Source organism: Excalfactoria chinensis, chromosome 1 (genome assembly GCF_039878825.1).
Source record: "Excalfactoria chinensis isolate bCotChi1 chromosome 1, bCotChi1.hap2, whole genome shotgun sequence".
NCBI lineage: Eukaryota > Metazoa > Chordata > Aves > Galliformes > Phasianidae > Excalfactoria > Excalfactoria chinensis.
In genome coordinates, this window is record NC_092825.1 from 47,722,095 (window position 1) to 47,747,181 (window position 25,087).

Sequence of the window (25,087 nt, forward strand, 5' to 3'; positions counted from 1 at the left end):
CATTCTGTGCACTTCAGTGTTCCCCAGGTCCTTGCCATGATGCTACGTTAACACAGGTGTCATTTTCTTTTTGCTTTTACCCAAATTTACCTTGATTAGCCATCAAAACACACAACAATGTTCTGAACACTGTGGAAGACACATGGAAAATGATGTTGAGATCAGACCAAAAGTAGATAAAATTGGAACCTGTTTTCAGGGCTTGAAGACATTCTCCAGCACTACCACTAACCTCATCAGTTGGTTAAGAAAGCCCCAGGCAAGCAGTGATTTGCCAACTTACCAAGCGTATTCATCAACAGACTTCATAATAGTGCTTGCCCTTGTTTCACTTTTGATTCCTTGTCTCCTCCCCATGCTTTAGCTCTCCGTGCTGCCCTATACACAAAGGTGCACCACACCACTGCTAGGGTGGGAAAGCCTTCACATGCCATGCCCCCAAAACCCTGCTGCTTTCATCTCATGCATCTCTCCCACATCCCCAGCTCCTTTCCTGTCCTCACTCTGCTCTGCTCTACTACCTCCCATGCTATTTTCCCGTACCCTAAAAGTTTCTGTCCAATTTAGAGCTCAATTGACTTGATAAAGAGCTGTGCTGCTCAAGGAATAGCACATGTGGGGTAAATGTGGTTCTGAGTTACTTTTCCATCACCAATCTGCCCCCTCTCCAAGGAAAGGCATTCTCTAATGGCCTGCTCCAGGCATAAATTGCATTGCCCTTTTCATTGCTTCGCTCCACTTGGCTGTGAGATTGGGCTGGGAAGTGAGGAGATAGGTTGAGCTTGACCCCATCAGCACACCCCACACACTGTGGCCGCTTAATCTCTGGATGCATTCGAGTCACACACATCCAACTAGGACATGGAAAGGGCTTTGTGGCCTCAACTTCTGTGTAGGCATTGTCTTAGAGACGCATAGAATAATCTAGGTTGGAAAAGACCACTAAGATTACCTGGTCCAACTGCCAGCCCACCCCCACCATGCCCACTAACCATGTCCATCAGTGCCACATCCACACGGCTTTTGAATACCTCCAGGGATGGTGACTGCACCACCTTCAACATCACTCCTGTCCCAGGGCTGACCCTAATCAGGATGATGCTTGTGTGTGGATAAATTTGTGTGTGCAAATTTTCACACTGTTGTAATTATGGTTTCCATGTCACTGAGATGTGACTGTAAACCGTGTGCCTTACGTGAACTGAGGATGGGCTAGGTTTAAATATTTGGGAAATACAGTAACATCTGAGTTTCGTTTACCTCTTCACAAAGAAAGTCATGAGAGAAAAAAAAAATAATCTCAAAAACAGTTAAATGAAACAATACATTTCTGAAATTTAATCGGTGCTGGAGGAGAACAAGTGACAGTCCTCTTCCAGAACAACTGAGACATCTGAAGCAAAGGCTGTGTAGGGCTGGGTCTTAGAAGGGGATTCTCATAATCCCTTTGCATTTCCAACTTCTAGGGCAGGACTGTGTCCATCAAATGTTCTTGCCTTTTTCTCTGATCTAGCCGTGAATGAGACTGCTTAACAGCCTAATATATCTCCGTCAGAAGCTAATTTCACACATACTCATCAGAGAAATTAGTTCTTCAAAAACACATTTAGAGAAGTAAATGTCATTACTTTTCCCCCCTGCCAGGTGTGGGGTTCAGAGCCAGATCACTCTGTCTTCAGCCCCGTTACAGCATTGAATACAGGTAGCTCACTGTGCAATACAGATTAAAAGCACAAAATATAAAACAACTCCCTTTCCCACTCCAGAATTCAGCTGTTTCAGACTATTTTTATGTTGCAGCTTTGGTCTATTGCGATGAGCACAGGGCTAAGGAGGCATCAGCTGCATTCCTGATATCGCTGGTGACACTCTCTGAGCCTCACTCACCCGCTCTGAAGCATGAAGAAGATTAAACTAACAAGTCTTGCTTTATATTTCTGAGATCTGTAGAAGAAAAATAGAGAAATCTCATCTATTTGGACCCATGGAGCTACTGTAATAATAATAATAAAGAAAAATAGGGCTAGACCAAGAGTTTTGTACACAGCAGTTTTGCCAGTAAAAAATGCTACTTCATTTAAATGGAAACACTTTGAGTCGAGCTTTGTGACAGCTACAGCTCCTTCATCTAGCAAAAAGGGAAGGGAGATGGTAGTAGGGGAAAGCATTTTGATAAAGTTGATATATTCTATTTCCATACTTCTAGAATGAAACAGCTGAGGTTGTTTATTTTGAAACTTCTTTGTCATAACTAAATATAGGAAGCAATCAGAAATCCAAACAAACCCACCTAAAAAATAGGCAGAATAAAGCCATATTAAAATGAATGGCAAATGCTTATTCTTGTTCTGAGGAAAAAAAATGAATAAATAAATAAAAGCAGAACTTCCACAAATCTGAAATTCTATTTCCTGCACAGCTAGAAATGAGCGTATAACATTATATTTCTAATGCTTATACCTCCCCACTTAAGCATCACTGTGCTAACACACCAAATATTAAGCACATGTATACACTTTCTATTCAATAAAGTTGCTATGCAACACTCTGCAACAGACTCCTTCACTTCCGCACAGTGTGCTCAGCTGAAGTAATCTGCTTCCAAATGATGAATTGGTTACTAAATTGCAAGTGGGAACTGGAAGGCATCAAACACAATGCAAAGACTATTCCTTGCATGAGATCAACGGGACAAGAACGAGCAAACCAAAGAGACGTTTTCTGCTCCGACGTCGAAAAATGTAACAGCAGAAGTGAAAGAAATTCAAATGATCAGAAATGACTACAGACTCCCTGCTCTAGAGAGGGCAGAAAGAAAACAAAAGCAGCCTCCCTCCAAACCTGGCGCAGGCAGAAAGGCCACAGCTCACCTAGCAACCTGCCGTAATGTTGCAAAAGGACAACAACAATAAATGGAGGTGGAATTTCACCCCCAGCCCAGGACACAGGCATGCTCAGAGCAAAAAGCTTTGACACAGACCTGAAGGGTGTTTTGTTTCTTTACACTTGTTTAGTGGCTTGTCACATCAGCTAACCACTACAAAATTGAATCGCAAGGCAGCAGGACCAGAAGCAATCTATAATTTGTTGTTTCATGCATTTTCAGGCAAAACCCCTAAAGGCAGCACTCCTGGGGCTGTAGTCAGGAAAAGCAAGAGATAAGCTGGAATGCTAATGAAGGTATGAGACATATTACAAAAAAAAAAAACAGGGCACTCGTGTTTTCTCTGGTACTCTTTAAGTATACTTTGAGTGTAGGAATTATGATGCAGGTCAGAGCAATAAACTGCTTCCACAAACCTGAAATGCTCAGTAGCACATCCTACTGAGAATTACAAGAAATGCAATTAATTGCTGATAATTGGCAGCTAAGCATCAGCTCTGACCCTAAAGCAAGGGAGTCTGAAATTCAGAAGAGTCACCATGTGAGCACTCATCCCTTGGGCAATCCCCTTTAACTCACTGTGCCCACACTGAGTCTTGATCTGGGACTGGAAAGATTTCCCCTGGCAGCGAGCTTCACAGTCTAATTATTAACTGTGTGGAGAATGTTTTCCTTAATGGACATCTGCCACAGTACTATACAATAATGGGCATTACATTTGCCACCTTTTGTTTACACACTGGATGTCATTTTCTTCTTCAGTTAAAAAAATAATAATACAAAAGCCTCTGAGATGGCCACTGGGGAATGCTAGGCCATGTTGTCCCATTGTGGTCACATGTACATGGCTGTGCATCTACATTCAGGATTATCACCTGCTCCTCCCCAAGTACATCCAGTGCTTCCACAAAGACCTCAATCCCACTCTGCCTCCAGCTGTGTTATTTCCCTCTTTGTTTGCTCACACCTGCAACTCCTCCAGTTTGGTATCATCAGCACGTCTCACTAATAGACTTAGCTCTTTCCTCAGATCAGTAATGAAGAACTTTAAAAAGACATTAAAAAAAGATTTGTGGCCAAAGGTCCTATTAATTATGTTTGCCGTACCCCGCTGGGCACCTTCTTCCAATGCAGCACATTCCCATTTATCATAAGACTTTGTTTACAGCCTCTTCGCCAGTTTTCAACCCACAAGTAAAATGCTTCCTTTCCCAGGGACTCCGATATATTTTTGTCTTTCTTTCTTTTCTTTTTAATTAATAGCAGGATGTCTTTCTTCCAAAAACTTCTCTCCATATAACCACAGATTTATGTAGCGAGAAAGATACATAAAGGCTTAACCACAGAGTGGAAATTAAAACAGCATCAATTTCACACAGGTGGAGCTTTATACTGATAAAAGGAGCAGACAGACAGCTTCACGGTCAGGACTTTTGGGAGATTCAATGGCTTGCACTCTGTGGAGGTCAGCCGAGATGATCGAAAGCCTCTCTGGGGCCTTCACATCTACAGAACAGGTCTCTGGTGGGCCAGTTCTGGTCTTGCCTACACCACTCCTCCCAGGCATAAAGCCTGTGAACAGAGGGCTGACTCCAGCTGTTCCAGGCTATGAAAAGGATAAAACATGCCCCTAGCTTTTTGTCAGTCAAGCTTTGCTCCTGACCATTGGTGCCCAACGAATGACATGCCTTTGGCAGACGTCTACAGGAGTCAGTTGGTATCATTCAAGATGTTTCCACTCACTGTTAAGGTTAAGTCTACCCTGACAATAGGGATCGGCCTTAAAGTGATCTCTGAGCAAAGACTCAGAGGACTCCCTAGGAAGCAGGGAGGAGAGGGAACTGCACAGTAGGAGGATAGAGCTGCCTTGACACAACCAACTGTGTGTCCCAGAGGGACAAAGAAGCCATGCTTCCACAGCATTACCCCTACCTCACCATCAGTTTCCAGGAGAAATGGTCCCATGTTGACCCCACCATGGTGGACATATTAAATGCCTGAGTGTGTGGCTAGTGCCCAAAACAGCTGCTTTTCCACCTGTCCCCTTTCTGCAACATTGGGCGAGCAGGACTGTGCCTCAGCTCCTCAGTCACACTTTGTAGCAGTCTCTGTCCCTGGCTATTGCTGAAAGATAAAAACACACCCAACAAGAGGGACAAGACCACTTTCTAGATGGCTACTGCATGGAGCCACACATTCAGACATTTGTCTTCAAATAAATGTCATTTTGAAATTGACTGTGGCACAAAGAAAAAGGTGTATAACAAACTAGGAGGACGACTGTGCCAGTTTCCTCAGATCAGGGAAAGAAAAGGGAGAGTCTGAGCTCAAGAAAAGGATTAGGAGAGCTCTGGCAAGGTCTCAGCCACTGCAGACTGCCTGATTAAAGAGATTATGGGGAAGAGCAAAGAAACTTCCTGTCATTCTGTGAGACTGAAAAACGTATGGATGAAATGCCGAATCTCATGGCTGCACATAACAGCTGCTGTCTTTGAGTAGAGAAGAGCCAGAAACATGGAGTGAAACAGAAGGTTGAGGTCAGAGCTCCTACAGTCCCTGGACCTCAACAGCATGCAACCTGCCCACTGGTTCCCCTCCACCCACTTGGATACAACCAAAGCCTTCATCGATACCTCCTGCGGTTAAATGACAGTGACAATGCCTGCTTACTCCCTCCAGGATTGCAGTGAGAGCAATGCTGACTTGAGAAAAAAGAGAGAGGCAGAGGAAGGAGGGATCAGGGCTCCCCCATGATGGGGAAAAGCCTGCACACACCATGCAACAACCTTCACTCATTTAGCAACTAAAGCCGGCCTTGAGAACGACACCACACAGAGCCTTACTGGTCATGTATTCACCACGTACAATCCAAGCTGGCCATATATGAGAGGCAAGCGTGACTTACTAGGCACACGGTTGATAGCTTTCAGGGGTCTCAGGACGCGGACAGTACGGATTGCAGACAAGTTAATATTTTGGAGATCCAGAGAGTACTCCACCATCCTGCAGAAGAAGAGAGAAAGAGTTTAAACAACCCAAAATCTTGGCTTGAAGTACAGGGTAGGGTTGTTCACACAGTCAGTCTGGTGCTGAATTTCAGTGCCGCTCTGTAAAGCTCTTCTGTAGGTGTTCTGGCAGTGCAGGATGAGGTCCCTGGAGGAGGCTCATATTAGCCTGTTTTACCTCACGCAGAAGCAAACCCTCTACTTAAAGAGGTAACATTTTCAGCTAGGTGGGAAGGCTTCTCCCATAGCTGTGAATCACCCCTTTTTGACAGCAACCAAAAGAGAAAAATCCTAATTTTAGGACATATGCTAGACCTCGGCTTTTGTAACCCAACAGTATGCTCCCTAAATAACCTCACATTGCAAATAGCTATGACTAATGTGTTGGCTTTGCTGCGTGAACAGCAGGTGCAGGTTACAGAAGTGACCTGGCTCAGCATCCATTAGCCCAGTGCTCCTCTCCCTGCCCAGTATGGCAGATGCCTGGGTAACTTGTCTATCTCTGGGAATGAACTAGGAGATGCTGGATTCTAATAACCATTTACCTTGGCCAGCAAAACCCACCCAAGGATCTCAAACTATTTTGCATGAAGAGCTTAAGTGATGCTGAGAGTAAAGCGGGAGCAAAGCCACTCCATGAGAAGTATCAGGGAGATGACTTGAGTGAAACTTTTGGATTGTGTGAATGCAGCCCTCTGTTCAGGGCAGACAGCTCTCCTTTCTCACAAGCACTGACTTCTCTCCTCTTTCAATTACAGATTGCCTTTCTCACAGTCTTTCTGCACATCCTGACTCCTACATTTCTACAGACTGCAGCAACGGACTGATCCTTCCATTGATCACCCTCTCAACTCAAAAGGACCTTGAAGAGCAAGTGTCGAGTTATCTGTCTACACCTTTCACAAAAGGGACTTGTCGGAGTGATAGATTTTCAAACACAATAGGGTAAACCTGTCGAAGTGTTGTGATTATTCTCTCTCATGCTCTTTTTCTTTCTCTCTCTTGTTCCTTTCACTCTATTCTCTCATAGACTTTTAGGGTAATTGCATGAAATAATTCTTCCTCTGAAATGCAGTGGCATTCATTTACCTCTCTGGAGCTGTCAGTTCCACATACAACGAATGCAGAAGCAGAGAGAAGAGATTCCATGTAGGTAATCAAAATGTTCACACACACGAGATGCAACCAAAAAGATAGCAAACCCAGAAGCAACACACAGATAGCCTACAGAAAACATTAGTAATAGACAGAGGATCAGGATGCGATCAGCTGAAATTGGGAAGTGGGTAATGAAAAGAAAAAGAAAATGCAGTGTTATGCACGCACATACACAAATACAGGGCATCACAGAAAGGACATGAGGTGCAAATGAGCACAGTGTTAAAGCCCTTCAGTGAACACTGATCGGCCACTCTACAAAAACATAACACAAGATTGCCTCATCAGTGTGATATTGCTCCAGAATTAGACATATCTTCTGGAAAGATGGAACTACATTCAAAGGAAAGCAATGTACGGATGTGGTTATATTGTTCCCAGGACTTGGGCTGACATCTTGTAACAGAGGCCTGATTTATAAAGGCAGTTTCATGGCTGAAGGAGTCTATACTGTGGTGTCTTACAGTAGGCAGATACTTGCACAGAAACATAATGGTCCCCAAGCCTGATGAGGTCTCACAGAAGATCCTTTCCTCTCTTAGAAAACCTCATCCCCAGTAGAACCAGATTGAGGTCAGAACTCAGTAGGGGAAAAAAAATTGTTTTTGAGCCATAACAGAACAATCTGAAACATATTCTGTCAGATACCAAATTAGCAAATCACCCCAAAATATGTCTCATTCTGAGAAATGGCTTTCTTTGAACTGCAATTGACCAAATAAAATTCCTGAGGAACATCATGACCCATGCAAAACTGGAGCACAAGGGAACAGCACTGAGCTAACACTGAGAAAAGATTAGTAAACAGAAATAGAATCTTTTCTTAGATTCAGTAATGCACAGTTCAATTAAAGGTGTAACCTGCACTTACAAACTGCATGGGTTTTGCCCTCTTGTGGCGACAGCTGCGTTACTGGTATTGTTATGGGGAGCCCTTAACCACATATAGGTACTACCTCTACCAAATTAAATGAGCTTGCCACCTACTTGACACAATCCATGTGTTACTAGAGAAGTGATAATCACCAAAATAATAGATGCCGGTCCTTTTGAAGCAAGATGAGTGTTGCCCTTGCTACAACTGTTCAGTTCAGACAACCAGAGAGCCAACATCCCAGAGTCCTCAAGGCCTGCAGATTTGCTGCAATTGTGTTCCAGTTTAGCTACAAAAAGCACGGAACAGTCAATTGCTCTGCCAACGAAAACACCAGGCAGTTCCCTAGGATGGGTCAGAGAAAGGCAACTCTTAAATTTTTCAGTGAGCAACTTCTAACAGAAATGAGTTCTGCCCTAGCAGGCCCCAGGGCTTCTGCTCATTCAGCAGACCTTTCCTGCCTACAGTTCTTCCGATGCCCCTGGTCTTGGCTGTAATAATGGAAAGATAACCAAGATCCTTAAATCCCTGCAAATTGGTTATGCCTGTTATAGCTATGTAAACCACATCCAAAACAACTCCAGTCCAACTCCAGTGTAATTATTGCCATAGGGTCACTCATTCTTGCCTTTCATAGAGATACCTATGAGTCAGCTTATGCTCACACTTCCCTTTGCACAAGGGTAGTATGCTTGTACAACAGTGGACTGGGGATGGCTCCAGTGATTAGCAAAACAAACAATTACTTGTGCAGGCAAAACCTATGAATCCAGATCACAGAATCATAGAATCACAAGGTTGGAAGGGACCTACAAGACGACCTAGTCCAACTGTCCTCCCATTACCATTGCTACCACAAGCCACTAAACCATATCTCAGCTCCTCATACAGACACCTCTTGAACACTGCCAGGGATGGCGACTCCACCACCTCCCTGGGCAGATCATTCCAGCGCTGGACCACTCTCTGAGAGAAGAAGTTTTTCCTTATGTCTAACCTGAATAGATGGTACTGCCTTCCTCTATTGAAACAAGATCTCTGACTCTGGGCACCTGCAACATTTCAGGAACTGTCAGCTCTGCTGCATTTTCTCTTGGCTTTCTCCAGTAGGGTCTCCACTGCTTAGAAACCCAGTAAACATATGCAGCCTCTCTAAGGCTGGGCTGTACCTGATATCCTCACACCACATGTGGGAGATGGCAAAGGATAGATAGCAAGTTAAAAGCGGGTGTCACAATAAGTGATCAGCCAGAAGCAGACTTAGAACAGGAGAGTCACATTTTCCCATGTTTGTGTCTCAAGGTCTTGTGATAATAGAATCATAGAATCATTAAAGTTGGAAAAGACACCTATGATCAACCATCAGCCCATCCTCGCCAAGCCCATTAACCATGTCCCTCAGTGCCACATCCACACGGTTCTTGAGCAACTCCAGGGACAGTGATTCCACCACCTCCTTGGGAAGACTTTTCCAATGCCTCATCACTCCTGAGAAGTAATTTTTCCTAATATCCAATCTGAACCTCCTATGGTGCAACGTGAGGCCATTACCTCTTGTCCTAAGTTGCAAGTCCATGGTGCTTATCTGGATTCTTAGGCAGGCACCAAACTTTAGTGCCTCGGTCTCTAAAACTCTAACAATTCAAGGAACCACACATTTACTGAGTGTTCACTAATCAAGAAAACAGCAGTGTTAAAGCCCATACAAAACAGTTGCCACCTTATTAAATCACCAGAGATTTTCAGCCTCCTCATCCTCACACCACTGGAGACTTGGATTGGATATAAGGAAGAATTTATCTGCAGAAATATGCATTGGAATAAGTTGCCAAGGCAGGTGATGAAGTCACTGTCCCTGGAGGTGTTTAAGGAAAGGGTGGATATAGTATTTAGGGATGTGGCTTAGTGGGCAGTATTAATGATAGGCAGATGGTTGGGCTAGATGATCTTAGAGCTCTTCACCAACTTTAATGATTCTATGGGTTCTCAGCATGGTGAGCAAGGGCAGACCCTATGACCTGACTGCCCCTCATCACTTGCCCCCTGTTCCCTGTCTGCTTTAGGTACATGTTTGTTAAAAGCTTCATTTCTTTATGATCCAGAAGTAGTTGGACAAACTATTGGATGCAGAAAAGCTTGTGTGGGTTGCAAGCTGTCCATTCCTCTTATGGGACAGAAGGGGAAAGCATCTCTCCCAAGGGAAACGGCAGCTCATTTCTAGCACCACTAAAGTATTTTGTGGCCTCTGGCGTGGGTTGGTAAGCACAGGGGCAGGTTAGGAAGCTGGAACTATGCTAAATTGGAGAGCAGCTCTTGATCTGTGATGGAATTTGAGCAGTGAGCTGTCAAGATAATTGAATTTATACAGTAATTCTTCTTCCCTCAGTAGAGATTTGCTTCTTCAAAACTTTCTCTAAGAAACTCTTCTGGAAGGAAAGAGGATTGAGACACACACTGTCCCTGCACTGCACAGCTCAAGAGTGATGTATGGTAGGAATGCCACCATAGTGGGGAATAGGACAGAGGCACCAGCTGCGTACATGGGATTCACCCCATAGAACAGGAGATTGTCTGCTGGAGAACACCTCTCCATTTGAACTCTGCTTCTCCTCATTCTCAAAGCATCCCACACCCTCCCTACGTCATCTTTCTGACTTATTCATGCCTCCAATCTTTCCATATCTTCTTTCAGTCCTTCTGTCCTTCCTTAACTTCCATCTCCAATCTTTCCATATCTTCTTTCAGTCCTTCTGTCCCTCCTTAACTTCCAGCTTCTGTTTGACTTTCCCTTTTTTTTTATTTCTTCTGCTTTACCTCATGTCCTTCAATTCCCTGGCCAATCCTTTATTTCCTTTCCAGACTCCGTCTTTGTTCCTTCTCCTACTGATCTTCTTAATGGGGCCTCCTCCTGCTTAGTCTCTGTCTTGCTGATAAATATTAGCCTATACCTAAGCAGCTCTGCTTAGCTGAACACACAAGAGACATTGAGTTTAACTTAGATGAGGCCAAACTAGCACAAGGGAACAAGCAAGCAATTTGTTAGCACAGCGACCCTGTACAGAAAGCACCTGGCCAGGAGTACCTCCATTCCGTGCCAAGCACTGAACAAGACAGAATGCACCTGGGGGGCAGAGGGGGCATGCACCCAGCACAGCATCACACACCCACATTGCTCACAAGACCTCGACCATAGCAGAAAAGCTTCATTAGCCACAGCTTGGCACCGGCGAGCAGGTTTGGATCTGCTTTGGCACTCTGCTTCTCGAGTAGTGATGAAGCCCAGGAGGGAAGAGCAATGCTCGATGCTCAACAGCAGCAGAATTGCTCAGCCAATGTGGCTCTGTGCCAGGCCGGGAGAACAGACTGACCGGCAGGACCAAGGAATAAATGTATTTTAAAGCAGACATAGCAAGAATGTAAAAGCCACACGAGTTCCAGAAAATTCAGACTTTATCTCACTGCACAGTAACCAAAGGTAACATACTCGTGTAGTTCCTTGCTAGCGGCTTCCCCACAATTACCTTCAACGAAATCCATGATTAGAACAGTTCAAACATTACCATTTACCTCTTTGTATTTACATTTCCTTACACCTTTATTATGTACTTATTAACTTTCTTAATCTTTGCTCTTGGACTTCTATTTGCTGATAATTAGCACCCAAAAATTAATATTTAAAATGAATTCTGAAAGCATTCATGAAAAATACCAAGGCAGTATTTCTCTTACAACACAAAGCCAATATGTTTTTGTTAAATTCAAAATCTGCCTAATTCCCCTTCTCTGATAGGGGTTTTCAATTGAAATCTAATTAGCTGCAGTCTAATCAATTCATATTTCTTTGTCAAATAACTTTAGGTTTGGCACTGAAGCCAAAATCTTCATGGCTGTGTCTTTTGAGCTGCAGCCTCTGGCTTGCTGCAAGCCTCTGTGCAGAGAGAAGCTTTTGCTGCCTGAGGACTTCAGCCATTTGTTCCTAGCATCTGTGAGCACTTGGGGCGACCAAGACAGAAGACAACTTACTTGCTCCTCCCTGAATTCCTTCAGTCAAGTATGCTCATTTTTCCTGATTTTTTACTACAGATAAAACAAAGATGAAATATACTCCATTTACCATGGCACTGCACCATTTACCCACGTGCCCCTCAGTGCACAAGCCTATGGAGGTAGAGGAACCCGTAGATCAATACCTCTGTACATTCTGTAAGAACTACAGTTTATGGGGAGATGATGGGAGGCAGATATACCCCTTAACCTTCCTCCTTGCTTTGTTTGGCACCAGAATGAGCTCTGGAAGGTCTGGGTACCTCTGCGCTGTGGCTGCAGTGCAGATGTGAAGCAAGGTCATTCTCATTCCCTTCTGTTGGAAGGGAATTAAAAAGCACATGCATTGCTAGAAGTCCAACCCTCCTGCTAAAGCATTTTCCCTACAACAGGTAGCCCAGAAAAGCACCCAGTTGGGTTTTGCACAGTTTGGTGACCCTACGACTCAGCTTGAACCAACCCCTTCCCCAAAACAAAAAAATAGCTGAGTTTAAGTCCTTTCATTACCTACTGCAGAAATTATGGGATAACATCACATGGGATGCGGACAGACATTACACAGCGGGACCTTAAATTGCTCTGCAAATCGCAGTGCATTCAGCTAAGTAGTCCTGCTTATCTCTGTTAAAGTTAGAGCTCATCACACTGCATAAAGACAACTCTCTGCTGACATAAAAGTTGGAAGTTAGAAGCAAAGGGGGGGAAAAAATGCCTTGCAAGTAAAATGAGGGCTGCAAAATTATCTTTTTTTTTTTTCCTCCCTTAAAAAAAAAGTTAACGAGGCTGTAACTCTGTTAGCAGAAAGACATTTCTTCAGGGAGTAATAAATTACTAATTACACAGCTCTGGAGCTACAATGCTTAGTAATCTTTAAAAAGAAACAACAACCTGCAACCGTTCTCCTTGGTACAGGACTTTGTTTTATGTTAAGCGTCTCTACCAACAGAAGCTTGCTGAAAGCTTGCAGAGCCTGTGAGACTGCTCCCTGGCTGCCTGGGATCTGATTATTTCACACCCCTGAACACTCAGAATTCTCTCCAAACTGAGCACTAAGAGAAAACGTCAGAGTTTCTTAACAGTTTCGGAGACATGATGTGAAAAGACATAAGCAGGTTTTCACACTGTGATAAGAAAGCCAGAGGGACCGGGCGGGCTCAGATGACTGAAGACAAGTGATGGGGCCTCGCTTCTGAAAACAAGGACTCAGAGCACAGCCTCCTAGGTCTGTGTTTCATTGCTCAGCTGAAAAATAAATGAAAAAAGAAAGGAAATAAAAGTGTTTCTTGCTTGGTCCTGCAAGCTACTAGTTATGCCCACTTTATTTACTTTAGTAAAACCAAGGATTCATGCAGTAGGGAATCAGTTTTTAGGGAGGCGAAGCATTAGCGGCAATAATTGAGAGCTACACATAATGCACACGGGGTACCGCTGCCTCCTTGTTTTGATCCCTCTCTGCTGTGATTCATTTCGTTTTGATGACTCTTTTCATTTCAATATGTTGCACTTCTATGGATAGTTTTACTAGGGGAAAGCAAATGAAATAATTAGTATCATTAAGGAGGAAAAAGTGAGTGTGATTTGGTGGGGGAGGGCTGCAATTCTGATATTTCTGCCTCTGGTTAAGATGTTATTTATCCCACAGCTCGCTGGTTTCCATCTTTCTCCGATCACTGCTTGAAACACCTAATTGCTGTATTTATTACAGTTTTTCTTAACTTGCCACAATTTTATACAAACTTCCATTTGGCAGCGAAGATCAGCTAACCGAGATTTTCTGACTATTCGTTCTGTTTACATTGCTGCTAATAAGCATTTAATGGTCTGAGATTTTAAAGTCATAACTATGCAAATTCTGGCCAGGTCCCTGAAGGACCATTGTTAATTAAAAGCAAAGAGAAAACAGAAGATAGGCAATCCACTTTCCCATAATGCAAAATTAACATCTATCAGCATCTCAGGCACAGCAACATCTCAGCTTGGCCAACTTTGTTTCCTGTGCCTGGGTGGGAATTTGAAGAAGGGGACTGATACCTCTTGTCCTTCAACCCCTTGCCTGGGCTGAAATGCCGTGGGATGAACTTGGAGTCCCAGAAGTGTATATCAGGGGTTCTGTAGTAAGGAGGGAGTCACTGCTCTCTACACAAGCATAGCATGGTCAAGAAGAAGGGTGAAAACTGCTCAGGAGAGTGGATTTTGTTTTCAGAAGCAGCAGGTCTATAAAAGGATTTAGAGGAGGTAGGAATCTAAGATTATAGATAACCACTAGCAAGACAAAGTCCAAATAATGATAATCACACAGATTAATCAGATAACACAGAGCAATGCATTCCAGGTCCCCAGCATGGATGCTGCATAACTCAATTCTGAAGAAGCAACTGGATAAGAGGCCAGCAAGGAATGTTCTGCTCAATCTAAGGGGCTACCAGGCAAGACCAAGATGGAATCCCAGCTGTACAGAGACACCAGAAAACCTCCTCCAAGGGCTGTATAACTATGCAGAATTGAATGGATGCTCTGGAAAAGAAATTTTGATACCACGATAGCTGTGCTGCCATACTGTGACTGAAACAAGAGAGAAAAAAAGCAATCTTGGGAAGGTTTGGAAACTTCTGGGGCAATATTTCACCCATGATGTGTTTTGGAATTAACTGTCTTTCTTATCTGCTATGCCACAGGTAATAGACAATTTTTAGAGGGTGGACAAAAGAACTTGCAGCTGAGCTCCTTGAGCATCCTGAGCAGAAGTGAAAGGAGAACATGGAGGAATTTGGTAACGAATTACTGGCTGGGTCAGCAAGGTAGGATGATTGACTTGCAGAGCACCGAGTGACCCCTAGAGAAGCAGAAACATTAACCAGTATTTCATTAGAAATTAATACATTTTTAGGAAATTGAGAGAGAGACCACAGTCAGTAGATTGTTAATTGAAAAACCATAGAAAAAAGTGATGAAATTAGGAAAAAAACTCATCCTTGCAGAGCCTCCATCTCAAGAACAAAACTAATGAAGGCACTGAAAGATGTAGAGAGGAGGGAAAAAAAATAAATGTATCATCTGTACAGCAGTGCCAGGGGCCGAGTAATAGAGAGAATAGGAATTGTTCATTTTATGAGCATAAACAGACTAAATGGCATTAGAAAGGGCTGGTGGGAAGATCTGCATGAAAAGAATATTAAAGTCAATGCTTTTAACCTAGCTAGGAAGGCTCAAAAGGACAGAAAGGAATAGGAAGTAGTGCTCTTTGTCAAAAAAAGACATTTTCAAGTACAGAATCAATGACAATTTTAAAATTAATAGTTAAATTGTGGATTAATTTTCTGTCATATCAAAAAAATAATTCCTCCTGGCTAGGGGGAATGGGCTGACAGAAACATCATGGAATTCACCAAAGACATGGGTCCTGTACTTGGGATAGAAAGATCCTCTGCCTCAGTGCTGCATATTGGCTCTGCTGGTGAGGACCTGGGTAACAGCAGGTGACCCATTTCCCACAGTACAGTCCCTGTAGGGACTGTAAGGCTGATGCCATACCAGGCTGCACCAGAAGGAGCAAAGCCAGTGGATGAGGAAAGGGATTATCCCTTTTGCTCTGCTTGCAGCTAATCACATAGAATGTCTGGGGTTGGAAGGAATCTTAAAAAACATCTAATTCTGGGCCCTCTGTTTTGGAAAGGGTTGCCAACTGCTAGTTCAGGTTACCTAGAGCCCCATCCAACCTGGCCTTGAATCAATTCAGGGATGGGGCATCTGCATCTTCTCTGGGCAACTTGAATCCAGAACAGCACATTCAACTTTGGACTCCCTGATAAAAGTGACAAATAGGATCAAGTTCAAGAGAGGGCCACCAAGATGTCCAGGGGATGGACACAGAGGGCATTAGTCCAGCAGGGAAACTGGGCTCAGGCTAGATATACAGATAGATAAGAAGTAGCGCAGAAGCACAGAGGGGTGGTTGAGCCTCCATCTCGAGGGTTTCAAGACCTCAGGATAACTTTGAACAACCTGACCTGTATTTGTTTTTTACCCTACTCTGAGCAAGAGATTGGACTATAGACCTCATAAGGTACTTTCCAACCTGAATTATGCTCTGACCCTATGAAAGTCACTAGGCACGTCCAGCTTACACTAGAAAACAGCTCTCCTGGTATTAGTCTGTAACTCATAAAAAAACAAACAAACAAACAACAAAAAACCCTCCTGTTATCCATTCTGGTAGAGTGAGGTTTGGCCAATGTGCTGAGGACATCTAGATCCCTTCACAGCTCCACAGCATTTACAGCGATGTGCAGTATAACTTAAAAATCGCATTTAAGGAACAAAGATAGAGCAGTGGGTTTTTGTGTTTGGTTTGTTGGTTGGTTTGGGTTTCTTTAAATCTGGGACTACTTGATTACATGTCTTATGTACACACCAAGTAAGGCCATCAACACTACTAGATACACTTGGTGGATGAGAAAGGCCATATGCATGTAGCGTAAAGCACATGGAAAAGCCACGTATAAAAAATTGTAGTCATGAACTCTGGATGACAATCAAGGATTTAAAACAATGGAGTCAAGAAAGCTGAACTGGTTAAAAAAGGTAGAACAAAGTAAACAAAAGGAGCGACACAGCAAAAGCAGGAGAGGGGAAGGTGGGATAAATGGATACTAATTAGGGGATGACATTGTAGAAAATTTGTAAGAGAACAGAATGAACCCCAAACGGTACAACAAACAAGAAAACATAGTTGTCATGGACTGTTCAAAAAGGCAGAAACCTCAATTTAAAAAAAACGTTTTCTGGGGAAGGTCAGATGGTACATTCGTACTACAGATGTCAATGAGCTGTTTTCAGCTGCAGCTGTGATCAAGTATTTGCAGTTGTATCTATCAAAGTAGGGATGTTCTAAGATTCTAAGCAGGCCTGGACAACTTATATCCAAGAGTTTAAAAAGAGATGGCTAGAAAAGTCCTACACCAGTGCTGCTGATTTTTGATCAGTCTCAGAAAACTGGGAGAGCATCCAAGGGCCAGAGAAATTCTGACGTGCCGGTGCTTTGAAAAACACAGTGATCCCAGTAGGCCGACCGGACTGATGCTGATCACGGTACAGCAATAAAATCACCCATACATGGCTTTGATAGATTACAGACTAAAAGTGGGTAATAAAATTAGCCATAATCAACACAGGTTTAAAGAAAAATAGGCATCATCAAATTAATGCGCTATAATTTCTTATGAGATTACAAGTCTGGTTCACACAAGTAATTATGCTGATATGGCTGGAATGATATGAAATCATCATGACATACATTAGAGAGAAACAGGCTAAGTAATAAGCCTCACATACAACAGTAAATGGGGACTTATTTGTGAGCAGTTGTATTGTAATACACAATTCTTGCCACACAGTTCCTTATTTATTTATCACAACCTGGCAGAATTTTTTTTAAAAAAAAAAAACATTACTGATGGATTTTGCAGTTGAAGCTTATTTTTGAGAAAACAGAAAAGAAATGAAGAGGATAAGTCAGCAATACGGAACAGCGTGAGCTGCTTTGGAAATGCAAATAACGTGTATTGCAGTATGAACAAACGTAACACCACACATCTGGGAACAAAGTTTTCTGTCCCTCCTAATAGGAAGGGATTTCCTTTCTTCAGAAGAGAAGATGGTGGGGGTTGGAAACCTACATTCGACACAACTTGGAGCACTGGAGAAAGGAGCTGAATGAATTAACAAGAAGATGCTGCGATAAGATGGGTTGCCGCAATCCTTAGCTGTAGGAATAGGGAAGTTTAAGGTTGGAATACGTAAGCTGGATAATCACTGCACTGAAGTGACTACACAGTGTTGTGTGCCTTACTCTGCTGTCCACTGTCCATTGAACAAGCCTTCAACTCTTAAAATTACAAAATACACAAGTCGTAGAATGGCCTGGGTTGAAAAGCACCACAAATATCATTAGTTTCAGCCCCCCAACCATGGGCAGTGTTGCCAACCACTAGACCAGGCTGCCCAGAGCCACATCCAGCCTGGCCTTGACTGCCTCCAGGGATGGGGCATGCGACACCTCCCCAAAGGCAAGTATGGGATGGGATTTGATCACAGTTCACAAGACCTACAAGGAAAGCTGTGGTGTGATGGTGGAGAAGAGGCAAAGATAAGACAGTATGTGAAAGATATACCAGCCTCTTCTCAGCTATTGAGCTAAAGAAAGACTTTGGATATATTCTACATGCAAACTTGTAATCACAATAATTCCCCTGGCCATGCAGTGAAGATCTCTCCCCCTTAAACAACCTACGGTCTGTACAAGTATATTCCATACTAGAACATTTCAGGGGGATGCTACAGAAGAAGTCAGGACCATTTCCTGCCTCTAATCACTAATTAAAGCACTTGGCTGCAAAGTACAAGAGAGGCCAAACAAACACTCGCTGGTGGAATTGACACCCTGAGGCCAGACGGGACCCTTAGGACAGAGTCATGTAAAGGGATGCCTCTTTCCCACAGGGCCACTGTCATCATCTCCAACCACGTGTAAACACAACTCCAATTCACAGAGTAGAAGAAGGAGAAATTGCTCATTCTTTGTTGCTACAGAAATGCCTGATTTAAAAAGCTGATGAGCACCAGCCTAGAAATAATTGACATCTCCTAAATTCACACATGCAGTGATGCTGGCCTAAGTTTCCAATGTCAGTGGTGTCCAGATGATCTCAGCTCTCAAAAATTAGTAGTCTCAGCTTTAGGAATCTGCCATTTAAGTTGCTTCAGAGCAAGTCCTCCAAAAGCAGCCATCACTGTGGGAAAAAAATGATGACAGACACAACCTAAACACAAATGCAGGGGAAGAGGGTCTCCCACCAAGACAGCTGGTGACAAGAACCGCCTGCGTGAAGTATCAGGGAACCTGCAACCTCCCATCAGCAGTGAGCAATGGGAACTGAAGTGTCTGCAAGCCAAGTGTGAGCCCCTCTTGCTTGTGTGCACAAGAGCATGGGCATTCAACCCAAATTACCTCTCTAGGTTTTAGGAGCACTGAGGGGAACAATGGAGAACATTGAGATAGGACTTATTTGTTTGGGGGTTTGGGGGGTTTTGTGCAGTTTTTTTTTTCCTAATCCTTACTGAAAAAACGTGTTGAGGGTTGTTGGGGGAGGGAGTGTGTGAGAGGGGAGAAAGTTCTGGTGATGTCAGCTCCTATTGCCATGGAAACTGAGCATTTTTAGTGACAATTGAGTCTTCCTCAAGCTGCTGGGTTGCGTGGGGGGCAGGGGCAAGCAGGGCAGGGGCACACAAGGGAATTCAGCTAACTAAAACTATAGCTTCTGGCTTTCCAAGGAAGTGAGGAGAAACTACATATAAATGCCTGAACACATGGCTTACGTAACCAAAGCACCGTCTGGGGCAACAGCAGCAAGTAATCATTATGCTCTTTGATAAAACACGCTGTCACACTGATAGCCAGTACCTCAGCCACTCAGGACCACCCAACAAAAATGTCCTTCACCTGCCAACCTTTGATGCTTTGCTTGGGGTGCTGCTTGAGTATAAAGTTGGAAAGGGAGAAAGGAAGAAGGAGTTGGGAAATACAGTCTGTATTCTCAAATCTGAGAGACACTCAAATGCTGTCTAGGCAGTGTATTACTTTTCATCATCTGGATGTTTTGTAGGGGGTTGAATTTATGACCTCTCTTGTAGACCACAAGAACTCAGGACCATGGAAAGGTGGAGGCCTTTAGAAAAATACTGATGAGCTTATTTTCAGGATGAACCTCATCAGCACAAAAAAAATACACAAGGCCCTATTCAGGAGGCTTTGAAGGCTAAGGCATAGTTTGGACCCAGGGAAAGCTAATCCAGGTGTGGGACCAATGAGGATGAAGCCTGGGGCTTAAATCTGAGGTTAAATAAAAGCCTATGTTCTGTACATAAGGGCAAATTTGAGCCTCTGCTTGGATTTGATTTAAGCAGTGCAGACAATTTTAATGAATTTCAAAGAATAATGCATTAATAACCACAAGCTTTTATAACTCAAAATACATTATATAGTCATTAGTTCTATATAACTAAATGGAAAAATCTTTCTTTAGCAGATGAAGTCTTTTGAGATCAGATATTCTAATGAGATTACTATCATTTCAGCCTGACACCTTATGAGAACAGTTGTATAGAAATCAGGAAACAAATTTCTTTCAGTTCTGGACCTGAAATGAAAAAATCCTCCACAGTGATTATTTTATACCTAAGGAGTTGATTTTAAGTCTCCTTGGCAATGAAAGGAGTTCAGATATGAGCTTCATTTCTAATACTGCTATCAGATGTGCAAAAGACTCCCTCTCTTCTCAAATTTCTCCCAGCAGTGATAGCAGAGGGAAAGGTATAAATGGGTATAAAGATAGAAATTTCTGATCTAGGTAGAAAGGATCTCACAGAATCACAGGATGGTCTGGGTTGGCAGGGACCTCTGGGTCCACTTGGCCCAACCCCTGCACCTGCAGAGAAGCCCAGAGCAGGGTGCTTAGGGCCATTGCCAGGTGGGTTTTGGAGATCTCCAAGGAGGAGACCCACAGCCTCTCGGCAACCTGTGGCAGTGCTCCATCATCTTCCCAGTAGGGAAATGTTTGATGTTCAGATGGAGCCTTCTATGGTGCAGTTTGTTCCATGAAGGAAACAAGTGAAAGAGGTGAGCGCAATTCCTTGTTTTCATCTAGCATTGCCCCACCATTTCTTCATCACACCATGCTCTCAGGGATGCCAGGCAGAGAAAAACCCCCCAGTTCCCAAGCCTTTCCTTCAGTGTGATAGCTATCCTGCACCCACCTGGAGTAAAGCCACCCCACATGTGCAGCACATCCCAATGGAGGAGTACCGTAGTCTTTAAAGTCTCCTTTCCAAACAGTTCCCATAACACAGGCCTATTCTAAATCACATGCTAATCACAGCAGACTCAGCCACAAGAAAGGTTCCCTTCTCATGCACGTTGCATAAGTTCACAAAAAGCTGCAGCTTTCATCTGCCTATCCTCCTTTCACATACAAGCCAGATGAGGATCAGCCTTCACACTTTTACAACTGAACAGAGTTTGAAAATTCCAGCTCCCCCCAGAAGCAAACAATTATACACCCCTCCAGAGGAACGACTTCCAAATCTTTCTGTAGAACAACTGTGTCAGAAGCAAATGTAAAGGCAGCGCTGCTCTGCACCTTAGGGAAAAGCTCTGCAAAGCGAGCTTGAACTCACTGTTGGCTCCTTCAGCAGTGCACTTGCAGGTGACAGCAAATGCTGGTAATAACTTGGGGAGAGGGAGAGGAAAGTCGGGGAGGGGTGTTGGGGGGGGGGGGGGAAGTTCTCTGAAAAGATTTTCACCACTTTTCTATAAGAATATTAATATTACTGACTTCTTTGATGTGACTGAAAATGGACAAATTCCAGAAAAAAGCATGCCCGCTGATATCACAGAGGGACGCTTTGCTGTGATTTAATAGCCAAATCCTGGTAGGTTTTCCACTTCACACATGCAGAGGGGAAATCAGAGCTTCTCCATAGCAACTTTGTTGTAAAAAACACTGAAATGTCAGCTTGTCCCAATAGTACCATGGTTGAGGCCAATGCAATACAAAGACAAAAGGACCAGAGTAAAAAAAAAAAAAAATACATAAATTTCTACCCTGAAACACTGCTGTTGGAAACATAGAAGCTGGCTTAGCTCTGATAAAGGTTGCTGCTTCTCCACTAACAAAATCACTCCTGGGGTAGCTCTTCAGTTGGTACAACTTAACACCCTACTGAAGTTGCGATATAGACAGCTACACATCAGTTAAGCTACCTTACCTACTGTTTCTTCCCCAAGACGCTTCATTCAAGTTTTGCAAATTTACCATAGTAGGAGCAGAGTGGAAACTTTTTTATCAGTTGCATCACAGCAAATCAAAAATAGCATTCACTGGCTTTGCAAAGATTTACTTTCACCCTTCCATCAGGATTTGAGGGGCTTAACCCAGCTTGGTGTGCTTAGGGAAAAACATGGGCAGTTGCCAATAACCTTCATTCGCTTTCAGATGGGGAGCACTTTTCAGTTTCAGAAAACACTTCAACAAAGAGAACAAATAAGCACGAACTATCAACCTACCCAGCCATGACAATGAAGAAATCCAGGCGGTTCCAGGTATCTCCAAGGTAACACTTCTTGCCAAAGATCCCCAGGGCCACCATCTTTAACACCATTTCCATTGCAAAGAAGATGAAGATGAAATCATCAAATACCTGCCAAACAGAGAGCCAACAAGAAGTGTGGCACACATTCTCAGCTTGAGACTTTTCAGTGCAGACGGTGACACAAACATGAATTTCAGTACTTCTGAAAATGAGATGAAGACAAGGCTGGACAAGTTTCTTCTGTGCAGTGCTAGAATCATAGCTACCTGCTGTCAAAGCAAGCAAGCAGGGGCTCTATTTATTCCTCCTACGTGAAGTACTTGATGTAGGCTCAGAGCCCCTTTGAATGGACCTGAAAGCAGGTGTTGGCTCAGCAACAGCAAGTCCTTCCTGTGTCAGGAGGACATGTTTTATTCACAGGATCAAGAGGATTAGGAAGTCGTCTGTATTGCCTGGTCGTAAGTAGACTTCATTTATTCTCTCTCTCTAACCCCCACAATCAGCTCCTCAAAGCCATTTCTCCCCTTTTTATAGCAAGCTACTTTTCTGCCAGGGGTGTTCTCACCAAGCTTTTGGTAAGGTATTGACCACACGCTGAAAGAAAACACACATGAAATTCTGCGACTTGTACTAATGGACCATCATGACAGGAAGGAAGTCTGCTTACCTGCAAGATTTTACACCTGTCGGAAAGGCAGTCCATATCCTCACATGGCTGGTACATCCCCAAGGTAACACAGTTTAGTAAAATCACCATCATGCTGACACACTCAAACCAGGTGGAAAAGAGTCAAGGAAAACTGCTGCAAAAGCGTCAGGGCTGAGATAAGCTTCCTCGAGATTTGGGATGACAAAACAGGAAGATTAAGGGAAATAGCTGCTGATAGGCTGATCTGTCATAATAAAATATAGCAAATATACAGAACGTTTGTTATGTTTTTCTCCTTCAGTTCCTCACTTCTTCACTCTTTGGTAAAGCCAGAAGCATTTTGTAAATGGGAAAGTACAGGTACACGAGTCAGACTGTTGCCATAGTTAAACACAAGCAGACTCAGATTCCTCTCCTGTTTGCTTACAAATTTTACAAATGCAGCAGGAAAAAAACCAACAACAACAACAACGAAAACAAACACAAGCCACCAACAAAAAACCTTCCATGGTGCCATAAACTCATATGCAGCACAAATCTCAGGGATCTGGTAAAAGGCTATATTGAACACTACGACACTGACAGCTGGATCACTGCATGAGTCCAGTGAGTAGGACCCTTCTGGGAAGGCAGTAGAGCGTAAGGCTAGAAGTCTCCTTCTTCACTTCAGAGAAGAGTTTGGAGATAAAGGCATGCCGTACTGGAACAGGCCAATGGTCATCCAATCCGTTATTCCACTTCCAGCAGTGACCCACTGCAGGATAGAATATCACCATGTGCCTAATTAAGTAATTCAGTAACCATGGGGGGAAATTGTGTTTCTGACCCCAGCTGTTGTTCTGTTTGTGCCCTAGAGCATGAGGATTGATAGCCCTTGTAATTGTTTTCTCAGCTATAGTGGCGTCCCTGCAGATGCTTTGCTTATTCATTTGAATCCTTTGTCGAGAATCTTTCTAAAATAACTGCCTCAATAATAGCTGGCAGCCGTAAGCTACATTAGCTAATTATACTTTACATTAAGAAGTATTTCCTCCTATTTATTTTTAATTTGTTGCCTTTTAATTTCATCAAGTACCACTTCATTTATATGTTACAGAAGAGGGTAAAAATGGTGCATTTGAGGAACTTCTCTGTGCCCTTCGCAGCCTCTATCTGCCTCTTCCTTACCATCCCACTCTTTCAAATGAAGGAGGCTTAGAACTGATTTGCACTTACCCAAGATTCAATTAGTGTTTTAGCTCTAAAAGTCGGCACATGTTTCTGTGACTTCTTTCCAGCATTTGCATTGCAAAGCAGTGATGTAGATCTAATGAGAAGAGACCCCCAACCTCTGGCAGAAACGTCACTCGTAATTTAACATGCCTCCCAAACATCCCTGCATGCTTCCCATTTTCATACAAAATGGGCTGTTTTGTTTTGTTTTTTTTTTCCTTTTGTTGCTGTTGTTGTTGTTTTTAATTTAAACTAAGAGAGCTGAGAAAATACCTACTGAAAATACAACCCGCTACATGCACCCATTTTTCACTCCTCACAGAACTGAACCCAAAATAGTGGTCACTTCTGAAAGACACTCAAAAGCCATGGTTTGTTCTGAGCAATTCTTCCTTGCTTGTTCTGACAGTGATTCATGACTAACCCTGCACAATCTGATCTGGAAGAGTATTAATTCTTTCTCTTCTCCCCCACCTGGTTTTCAGTGAGCTACCTTCAGTTGCAAAATCAGACAAGAACAAGACACCAGTTCTACTGTGCCAATCATGCTATAAGGTGATTTCAAGAACATTTTATCACTAACCCTTACAAAGTGAATCCAAGCGCTGTACAAAGTAAGCACATGGAGGCCACCCTCACTGTGGGCTGCAAAAACAGAGGCCTTGTCAGAAAAGGATAGACCAAAACAGCACGAATAAAAAGATTGCCCTCCAAGGTCTATATGGCACAGCCTCAGCCTCCCACCTTTCTCTTTCTCTTCTGTCTTTCTTTTATGAATCAATTCAAAGACCAGGAAAGCACTTAAGGAGGTTTCCATTAGCTCTCACAGGTCTTTCAGGTAAGACTACAACTCTTTTCTGGACTTTCCAAATGGTTTTGTTGTTGTTTTAATCTTTCATAGAACCACAGAAAAGCTGATTTTGGATCTCCCTGATAATCGTGAGGGCGATCTGATTACGACATCTGTCACCCCTTTGATTGCCAGGGGTGATTTAGTTGATCTGGGTGGCTAGGCGGGTGTCTTCTTCCTCTCTCACTGCTCCATATGCATCCCTTTTGAAGCTGCATGCTTGACTGAAGATGACCTTCCCTGATAGAGATGTACTACTCATTGT

The 25,087-nt window shown here is 43.2% G+C and overlaps 1 protein-coding gene across 3 annotated transcripts in view; it reads right to left on the bottom strand.

The window, feature by feature from the left end:
- The window catches only part of CACNA1I (calcium voltage-gated channel subunit alpha1 I), a 153,840-nt gene that overhangs the window by 58,104 nt on the left and 70,649 nt on the right, over nt 1-25,087 (bottom strand). For all 3 annotated transcript variants that reach the window (XM_072332518.1, XM_072332507.1, XM_072332524.1), the window contains exons 3-5: nt 22,779-22,890; nt 22,086-22,219; nt 5,790-5,887 (exon numbers count right to left, since the gene is read on the bottom strand). In XM_072332518.1, the coding sequence (XP_072188619.1) occupies nt 5,790-5,887; nt 22,086-22,219; nt 22,779-22,890 (344 nt within the window). The remainder of the gene's footprint in view (nt 1-5,789; nt 5,888-22,085; nt 22,220-22,778; nt 22,891-25,087) is intronic.